Source organism: Heteronotia binoei, chromosome 4 (assembly GCF_032191835.1).
Source record: "Heteronotia binoei isolate CCM8104 ecotype False Entrance Well chromosome 4, APGP_CSIRO_Hbin_v1, whole genome shotgun sequence".
In the NCBI taxonomy this organism is placed as follows: domain Eukaryota; kingdom Metazoa; phylum Chordata; class Lepidosauria; order Squamata; family Gekkonidae; genus Heteronotia; species Heteronotia binoei.
In genome coordinates, this window is record NC_083226.1 from 137,382,756 (window position 1) to 137,392,932 (window position 10,177).

General features: G+C 44.9%; 1 protein-coding gene across 1 annotated transcript; it reads right to left on the reverse strand.

Moving 5' to 3' along the window:
- Positions 1-272: 272 nt before the first annotated feature.
- Positions 273-9,744, reverse strand: OTP (orthopedia homeobox). Its single transcript, XM_060235848.1, has 3 exons — positions 9,389-9,744; positions 8,460-8,869; positions 273-948 (listed from the first exon to the last, which is right to left on the reverse strand). Exons 1-3 carry the CDS (start codon positions 9,423-9,425, stop codon positions 418-420), a joined length of 978 nt encoding a protein of 325 aa, XP_060091831.1. The 5' UTR covers positions 9,426-9,744; the 3' UTR covers positions 273-417.
- Positions 9,745-10,177: the final 433 nt, after the last annotated feature.

The window sequence follows — 10,177 nt, forward strand, 5'->3', positions numbered from 1 at the left end:
CAGACAGCTGGATCATTCATGGGTTAGGTTTTAGCGGGGCGGAAGGAGACATTAAAATGAGGTCCAAGTGAGTCCTTTTGACAGTTAGGTGTTTCTGAAATCTCAGTTAAGACACAGGTTGGTTGTGTCTCCGCCCTTGGAGCACCGCCGGCTTGGGATGCTATCTGCAACCGGGGAGGAGGGGGTGCTTGTGCGCGCGCGCTTTCTCTGCCCACGAACCAGTCCACCGATTTCAGATCCTGAGTCGACTCCCTGGTAAGCGTCTGTTGTTGTTTTTGTCCCCTCCTCATTTCAAGAAACAAAATGGCGGGCACAGTGCGATCCGCACGAGCTGGGGGAGGGGGGCATAGCTGAGGTGAAGAAAAGGGCGGGAAAGCGGGAGCGCGGCCGGGGCAGGCGGGCGTGAGGGGGACGCCATTAGGTGAAGCTCATGGAGACTGTGTGCTCTAGCGCCTTTCGGCGGAGGGAGGCGATGCTGGTTCCCCGCCACACGTCGCTGCTGTCCGGCGAGCTGCAGAGCTGCGGCGAGCCCGTCACGTTGCTGGGACCGGGCAGGGAGGCGGGCACCATGCCGGGGAAGGCGGGCTGGTAGAGGTGCGACTGGAGGCCTGCGCCGTTGGAGCCCGCCAGGCTGTTGGACAAGCCCATGGAGTTAGGCGGAGGCCCCGCCGCCAGGCTGCACTGCGACAGCGACTGCGCCATGGCTTGCTGCCTGCCTAGCGCCGGGGGCAGAGGCAGCTGCGACACCCCTGGCATGGCGGCCGCGGCCCAGCGTGTGTCGTTGGCGTGGAAAGAGCACAGGCTGTCGCCCATGGCGGCAGCCGCTGCCGCCGCGGCGGAAGGGAACTGGGGCAAGCCTGGCGTGGGCAGCAGGGTTCCGGGAGCGCGGAACACGTTGGTGGTCTTCTTGCGCTTCTTCCACTTGGCCCGTCGGTTCTGGAACCAGACCTGCCCGAAGGCGGGGAGAGAGAGAGAGAGAGAGAGACAGGTTAGTGCTGAGGGCAGGCCCGGAGCCAGTGGACGTTGCCAAGCGCCGCCTTTCCCCGCCCGCTCTGAGGAAGACCCAAGGGCAGAGGTGGTAGGGGGGGCAGGGAGGAAATGGCGAGGGGGAGGATCAAACAAGTAGTATTCATTCCTCGCAGAATTTGACAAGCGCTTTACAAACTTGGAAGTCTTTGGCGTCCTTTCTGCGCTGACCCTCCTGACAAAACCGAACAGGAGGATCACTCATTTTGATTCATGAATGACGTTTGTGCTCTGTGAAGCGGAGGGAGGGATATAAGGAACCTGTTTCAACTGGGATTTTGGGATAAGAAAGAAGAGGCTTAATAAAACGAAAATGCTCTGAGAATGTCCCTGATGATATTATTTACTTGAAAATAATTGGCACAAAAATTAACTATTGAATCAGTATTAGTGCAGAGTTAATCTTATAAGATTCTATTGTTATATTTAATATTATATATTTGTTAATCTATTGTTTTACAACTTTTTGATTGTTTAGCTTTGTTTTCTTGAGCGCCTGCCTCTTAATAATATTTCAGATAACATGTCAAGGCATGGAAGCTAGAACCCTAGCGTTTGTAATTGACATAAAGAGTTTTGACTTAAATCAATATGCAACACTATACTAAACATATTTACTCAACAGTAAATTCCACTAAGTAGTAACTCCTAGTGTTTTAGGATTGTGGTATTCAAGTTCAATTAAAGTAAGCCATTGAGTTCAATGAAGTTTGCTTTCTAGTCTTCCTATATATCATGATTGCTGTAACAGCCCATCTTAAACACACTTCATTGGATGTGTTTCACTGAAACATTTAGGATGGAGTGTCCTTGTGCTTAACTTCCGGTATATGTCTCATTTACTCCTTAAATCCAGTGGCAGATATTATTTATTTACATTTTCCCTATCCTATTACTTTCATTTGTGCTAAGATCGCATTAATAGCTGTATCCATAAGTCAGAGCGAAGTAGGATTTTGCAGTTCAGCCAGTTTTTACTCCCAAGAATTTGGGCTAAATGAGTTTATATCTGTGATTATAAGCAAGTTGTTTGCTGACCGCTTGAAATCATGGGCTGTGAAACTGTTTAATGATCACTTGATGACATACAAAGGTTAGGCAAACAATACAACCAGGATAGATACAAAGATTACACTATGTCTGCAGCATTTATACAATATTTATTTATATGGTAAATAAGAAATTCATATGCTAAGCATGATAACTTAATACATAGGAGTCTGATTTGTATAGTTTAGCTAATATAGTATTATTTCATGTGTATCAGTTTCAACTGGTCAGTGAACATACAAATTCAAAGAGAAACCATGACTTCATCAAATTGCAGGTGACTCTTCTATATTATATTGAAAACACCAGAACATTCCTAATACTACATATATTAATATTATAAACATACAACTGATTACATATAATTTTTAACTGCAAGCAATTGCCCCAGATCTAAATCCTTGTCAACATCATCAGACTATTTGGAAAGTGCATGTTAGGCTTACTGCCTACAGCTTGGGCACTATATTCATGATGTTCAGTGTCCAGTTGAGGATGATATGTGCAAATCTCTGTCATTTGAGACAAATATTCATCTAGGGGGTACTATGCACACAATACAGTTGCAATCCAATCCACCAAGGAAATCTGCATACAGAAATGTGGATTGTGTCACTATGATATTTAAAAAGTGAAGACACATTGCAGGTAAGTCTGTGATAAATATGAGTCTGTCATCTGCTGAAATGACTGATATTTATTAATATGAATTTTTCTATTTTGGTAAATCTGCAATTTAGAGTTATTAAATAAAGCCAGGTTAATTAGAAACTATGTGAAGAAATTACCTACAATGAAAATATGTGGAAACAGAGTGTACAGTGAGAATATGCAGCTGTTTTGCCTAAAAATGCCTTATTCACATATTGGGGCAGGTGTGGAAAGATGGGAATGTCTACAGCATCTATTTAATAGTTTCAGAATGATAGCGATGTTAATCTGTTATAGCAAAAATCAAAGAAGTCTTGTGGCAGTTTAAAGAGTAACAGATTTATTGTAGCATAAGCTTTACTGGACTACAGCCCACTTATGACACATGAAGTATATCTTCAGAATATACTTCATGCATCTGATAAAGTGGGCTCTACTGGCCCAAAACTTATATAACACTAACTAGATAGTTTTTTAAGACGTCATAAGCCTTTTTGCTTTTGCACAATGGTTATTCCCAAGTATCTGTTTACACTAGGTTCCAACGGAGTCTTCAGCCAGTAGGGCAGCATTTATTTGACTAGTTTAGGACCCTACTTTTTGCAGCTTGGGTGAAAGTAAATATTTCCAGGACTGCAAATGGAAGAATGTCCAAATTTATGCTGGTGCCAATTATTTCCAATTTCTTTTGAAAGAACAAGTTTAACTAATAGAAGATTAAAGGCAAAAACCACTCTTCACCCCTCCCCCAATTATTCTTGAAATGAAGCTGGGGTTCCACAAGTGCAATTTTCAAAACTTGTATTAAATCATTAACTCAACTATTCTGCCATTTGCATGATCACAGAACATTTTGTTTCGGATTTTCATTTTAATGCACTAGTTAATCAACCGATGCTTCATCAGCTTCAGCTATTCATAGACCTCATCTATCTGGCAGCAGCTTTTCATTTTCCATTGAACCATTATATTCAAACATTTTTTAACAAACCAGGCTATTGAAATTAAGCAAATGGGACTTGGCCTGATATGAATATAAACAGTGATGGCTAGACTGATTCTAAGCTTGTTTACTCAGAAGTCAGCCCCACTGAATTCCATGAGACTTACTCCCAAGTAAGTATGCATGGGATTGAAAATTTAGGCTGCAGTCCAAGAGAAAAGTCTCACTAGAAGTAAATGCCATCAAATTTAGTGGTTCTGCTTAAGGGCCCCATGGCACAACTGTGAGACAAACAATATTGGCCATTAGCATGGGATGGGTTTTCCTTCCTTACTCTGGCTCATCTATTTACACAAATGATCATGGGTAGAAGCACAGCTTTAAAAGTAAAAATACATATTACAAATTTTAAAACAATTTGGCATTTCTTAATAACTGCAGGAAGACCTGAGCTTCGTTTCCCCCCATTTTTTCCCCTTCCCAGTTACGCCTGACCAATTCTTTATTGTCTTCTTCTTGCCCAGCCCTTTATCTCTTCCCATTGTCTCAGCCTGCTCTGGTTTGCCCAGTTTCCACAAAGCAAGTTGCTTAAAGTGTAAAAACTTTTGCAATCGTTTGTGCACACCATCCCCCTCAGGAGTCAAACCAGGGATACCACCTCTGGGTGAGAAATGCCCTGTACATACAGACAGATGTATGTACATCTTATGGAACTGTGGATTTGCACTATGCCGAATCTCCCCCTCCCCCCTTCATCATTAACACCCGTCTGTGCCTTAATAATTCACCCTAACACTTTGTGGGTAATAAGGTGGCTGGGCGGGAAGTGCCTTCTCTGTGACTGGAAATGGGGTAATGGCAGAAGTAGTCAACTGCCACTCTTCGGATTGGGGCTCTTTTCTGGAGAGAGGAGTGTATAATTCAAAGGCAAACTTGACGTTGCTTTGAATAGTTCCCGAATAATACCCGTATTATTTTAGTCCTTTCTCTTTAGATGGGAACCGTGCTTGGCCATTAGCAGAAAGAACAGCTGTTAAGAACCTAAATGTTATAGGAATAATAATCCAAAGGGGGAGAAAGAGGGAGAGAAAATCGTGTTCAATTATGTTTTAGGGTTAATAGTTAAATAGCGGCCACAAAATCTTTTTATGTGTCATGGTTTACTGAGGTTATAAAAGAATCTCCATCAGATCTTCATTGCCTCACTTCCGAGCGTCTGCGCATATGCTTTTGAAAATGTGAATGTATCCAGTCGGAAACCAGTGCATGACAGATTAAAAGGGAGAGGAAACCAGAGGGAGGCTTGGAGAAGGCACACATGACAACTCGGCTCTGGAAATATATTAACCCGCAGGCATCTGGGCAACTTCGGAATGCAGCCACTCTTCCTTTCCCCCCTCCCTCCGCTTCTACCTCACCCTACATTATTAATACAACACTGAGGGTCTAATGGAGTTTGCAATTTCAAACTCTACTTTCATGATTCCTGCTGTTACAGTAATATAGACATACTGTAAATGTATTTGGAAATATATAGTCCGTTTAATTCCCCAGCTATAAATGGGGGAGAGAATATTACTCCCCCCCCCCCCCAAGCTTTATGAAGATCTCATTGGAATCCAGCGGATGATTAATGTGAAGATTTGGTAGGAAATCTGGGGAGCTGCATTAAAGCTCAGATCTCAGGTTCATTTCGATCAGCCAGCCGTGAACTCTAGGCCGAATTCATTACGCTTTAATAGTTGCTGGGAGAGGTAGAAAATGCAATTTCTCATTCCATTAGAAAACTAGAAAATACTCTTCAGCTTGTCCCCTATTAAGATGTGGCAGGTGACACGGGCAAGCGCGGGGGACACGGTCAATGGAATCCCAGCACATTATTTTTAGGTTCGTATAAAATATTGAAAGGCAAGCCTGGCTGTGCAGAAGTTATTCCGCTGATTTGCTTTTTATGTAAATAAAATATTGAAAGTTAATTAATCAGCGCGAGAGACTAATGATTATGCTTATTATATTGCATTGGATCGCTGTCATTTGCATGATTCTCGCATTGCTGCTTAATAAGCCATTCTAGGTTATAAATAATTCTGAAATTGGTTTCTAATAATGGCATGCTATAAAAAGAATAGTTTTATTACACCCGGCCTGAAAGGGGGGGAGAGCGGCGCGGTAACTTAGAAGTGGAATAGGCCTGGTTGACAAGCAGGAATGGTTTTTAAAAATGTACAGTGGAGGAAAGTGGAGGAGAGATAATTTATTCTTGTATATTATGGGCGCGTAATGGTACCTACAGGGCTGCGACAAAGGCGAGCGTCTGCAGCCTTCCCGGATCAATGTGAAGCCCCCTGCACGCCGCCAAGATTGTGTAAACGAGACCATAAACCCATCCATTACTCTTTTCATTTCCATTTGGTCAAGTAGCAAGAATACAATGAACTGGGGAGTAAATACATTTCCCATAATTTATTTTTCGCACAAGCTTACACAATGTTAATCATTCTGAAGTGTTAATTAAGAAGGTTATGTTGATTTGATTACTTTTTAAACTGCAGAACATTATTGTAAAGAATATTTAAATTGCCACTCGATTAAACTGTTTCTATTCAGCCGCCTGGAGCCATTAGCAGGATGTAGGATTATGCTGAGGTCATTAAAATACTTTCCTCAGATCTCAAGCGCATTTAACTCGGAGGTAAATTCTACTTGTGCCCGAGGAATTTGTCTCCAGGATAAGGCTTGAAATCAGTGCGATTTAATTCCGCGTAAACGCGGGTAAGATTCAGGCTTGGAAGTGTCCTCAAGTAGCGATCCAGCGCGCACTTACCTGGAAGGAAAGGTCCATAGTCAAGATCACTTAAAATGAACTATCCTTGCCACATTTTAATCATGATTTAGTAATCACTGTCGGGATTGTGTGGAAAGATGTTAAGAAATAGGTTTTTAGTTATTTGTGAATGCATATTCTACATCTCCTTAGTGACTGCAAATCAGAGGCGATCATTAATCCACAAGAAAAAGGTACGAAATTCTGCATTCACCCTGCTTTATTTTGCTATCAGTAAATGACTGGGGCTGAAGATATTACTTACTATGCGTTTCCACCATGGGTGGAGGGAGCCGGGGAAGGATAACTGTTTCTATTCTTCACTGTAGGTTTTGCGACATTCGCTACATTCCTGGTGCTGAAACTTCGGGGAAACCCAATGACGTTTAATAGATCTCATGTTCCTTTCTCTTCAACTATGTTTTATTTGGAAGCCTAATTTATGTTTTAAATTAAACTAATTATATTATTTACACGAACTGGATAAAATTGCATTATTGATTGAAAACAAATATCTTTTAAGGTTGCAGAGAATCAACTGCCAACTGGAAATTTCCGTTTATGAAACTTGGCTTTCGGTTTTGATTTTTAATGTTATGGTTTTAAATTGGTTGGCGCCCACTTGAAGTTTGTTCGGGAATAATATCACTAAGATATATGTTAATCATAATCGATAATTGTAAATTAGTTCATATTAAGAGAACCCCCCCCCCAAAAAAAAAAACCATAAAAAAGTTATCCCAGTTTAATAGCTGCTAATTCTAAAAATTCCTCTGCCTATTGTCGGGTTCCTGACTAAATGCATTAGACGAATTTAAGTAAAAAATAAGCATGTACTCCGAACCTCAATTAATTTACTGGAAGTAAACCTCACAGATGTTCTGGTAATGCGCCTCTACATAAGCGTGTCTACGCTAGTAAACGATTGCATATTAGAAAAATAATTTCGATTTAAAATGCAGAGGCATCCGTGGACATTTCGTTCCGGGTTTACATCTTTAAATACCTTCTAAGACGCGGAATAATAAAGGAGTAGCGGGACGAGAAGTTCAGGACTAAGGACAGCGCACTGATTAATGTTGCCTGACTGAAACCCATTCAAGTTAGGTGACTGGAGAACAAAGAACTTCAAGGAAATACGCACATGAAATTCGAGTCGATGGTGCAAAAATTCGATATTAACCGCTCAGATTATATGAGAGTTTTTCTCCGTTTTTAGTCGTTATACTATCATTTGCTAAAATGTATATACTCATTGGCAAAGAACGCTATTTTGCAAAAGTTAACGTTAACTTGAAAGTTATTGTTAAGTGTTGGTCTGTTTGGAGCTTTTAAATGAATTTAAAGGCCTTCCATCGAGCGTTGTGCTGGTGAAATCGAATAAGGCGCTTGATTTTGGAGAGTCGGTGGGGCGCCTCAGCAGTCGATCTCCGGGCGTTGTAGTGTTCATTCGAAATTAGCAGAGAAATTCCCGGGCTGCTTTAAAAAGAACAAAAACAACTCCCCTTTTTCCGAAGCCGCGCTATTTATGTGGGTTTGGGGGGGGGGGTCTTCCTTTTGTTTGTTTTTTACAAGTAGAAAAGCTTCACTTCTTACCTCCGAGAATGTTTGTTTTTGATGGCGCCTTTCTACTCCACTACCATTTCTCTATGCAAAAAAACCCAAGCCAAACAATAACAACAACAACCCCTTTTCTTTCACACTTCAGACGACTTTGGGACAAAAAGAAACAAACCGGAAAAGGAAGCATTGACTGGTGGGGAAATGTTGTTTCCTTAGGTCTTGTTCTGGCGGCCTTTTCTCCCTCCCTGACCTGAGTAGGTTCACGATCCGTCACTGGCGGTGCTGCGTCGAGTAGCGCTAGCAGGTGAGGCGGCTATGCAATGACTGGCTTTGCGGGGTCAGTGGGGATCGCTCCCTCTGCCGTGTGGGCGCGGGGGGGAGGGGGCGGGGGGTTCGTCCTACCTGGACCCGGGACTCGGTGAGGCCGATGCGCAGGGCCAGCTCCTCGCGCATGAAGATGTCCGGGTAGTGGGTCTTGGCGAAGCTCCTCTCCAGCTCGTTGAGCTGCGCGGGGGTGAAGCGGGTGCGGTGGCGCTTCTGCTTCTGCTGGCCCTGCTGCTGGCCGGCCTGGCTGGGGTTCTGCCCGCCCGGCTGGCCCTGCTGCTTGTCGGGGTCTTTGGCGCTGACGGCCAGCGAGCTGGGCGTGGAGCCCACCGTGGTGATGTCCTCGCCGGGCAGCAGCGTGGCCCCTTCTACGGCCTCCGAGTTGGGAGCCAGGTCGCTCGGGTGACCTCCGGGCTCCGAGCCTCCGACGCCCAAGCGGCACTTCACCGCCTCCCGGTGGCCCAGCAGCTCGGCGGCGTCTTTCATCCCTGCGGAGGCAAAGCAGCGGCCCGCCGCCCTTCAGCGTCGCAGCAGCCGCCCAGAGGCCCGCCCGCCCGCTCGCCCGCCCCCGGCGCGCTGCCCAACTTGCCCCAGAACTTGAGAGGCCCCCCACGCCCCCGCTCCAGGCAGCTGCCCCAAGGCTGAGCCCCCCACCCACTGCCCCTTCCTCGGCCAGAAAAACCCGCGCCCGGGCAGAGGAAGGGTACCAGGGAGGCCAGAGGACAAAACCCGGAATGAAATGACCCTCCCTTCGCTTGGGGGTCTACGTATCCCATAGTTGTTGTTGGGTTTGGGTTTTTTTAAAAGAGAGGATGTTAAATCAAATTAAACTTTAATACAGTACAATTACTTTTAAAGAAATTAGCCCATTTAGATCGCATTAAGGTAAAATCAGGCACAAATTGTCAATTTCCCGCCCTTGGCTCCTTCCTTTGCGGCAGATGCTGCCGGGGGCGAGAAAGAGGGAGAGACAGAGGGGGGGAAAGAGGCTTTGGGGGGCAACTCACCGAGCCGGGCGTCCAGGAGGTCGGCGTGAGATAGCATCGCGCACCGCTCCAGGGCGAAAGCTGTTCCCCCCCAAATTTTAGCGGTTGTTTTTCCCCCCACTACAAAAAAAGTTATTTAAAATAGATCTAGTTCTCTACAGCTTATAGATATAATATATATAGATCGCCTAAATGAAAGAAAATTCGGTGTGTGGTTAAAAAGGGGGTCTCTTGCATTATAATGTCCTTTAGAGAGACGGGGAGGTGCTTAACACTTCAATGAACCCGTGAGCAGCTCAGCGAAGGGACCAATCAGGAGGGCAGCCTGCAAATGTCAGCACCCAAAGAGTCCCCGCTCCACCCGCCCGCAGCCTCAGCACCGCCAGCCGCAGCAGCAGCAGCCCAGCGCCGCGCGGGCAGGGCTGGGCTGGGCTTTTAAAGCCCCTTTTACAATTCGGTTCCCCCCGAGCTGATTGATTGCATTAGAGACAACCTTCTTTCCTTCTTCCCCCACCACGCGCACCGGCCCCTCCCCCTCCTTTATCTTTGTGTGTGTGTGTGTGTGTGTGTGTAACAAAAGTGACCTCCTGATCAAATTAGTTGGAAATGACTGACAAAGCCAAACCAATAAAAGGGGGAATATTGGGGGGAAGTAAATGGTCTTAACCTTGTGTGTGTGGGAAGGGTCTCTGGCCCCCACCCCACCCTCATACTCACTTCCTTCTGAACTCACTTGTCGTGCTCGTGTCGTTGTGGCTTTTGCCACCGGTGTGGGGCAGGGAGAGTTAGGTTCTGCACACTTATAGGCGG

Bases quoted from the DNA above. Each gene is read 5' to 3' on its own strand.
- OTP (XM_060235848.1), bottom strand. From the start codon at position 9,425: ATGCTATCTCACGCCGACCTCCTGGACGCCCGGCTCG. The intron at 8,870-9,388 runs GTGAGTTGCCCC...TTGCCTCCGCAG, and splicing joins CCTCCTGGACGCCCGGCTCG to GGATGAAAGACGCCGCCGAG. The intron at 949-8,459 runs GTAGGACGAACC...GCCTTCGGGCAG, and splicing joins TCACCGAGTCCCGGGTCCAG to GTCTGGTTCCAGAACCGACG.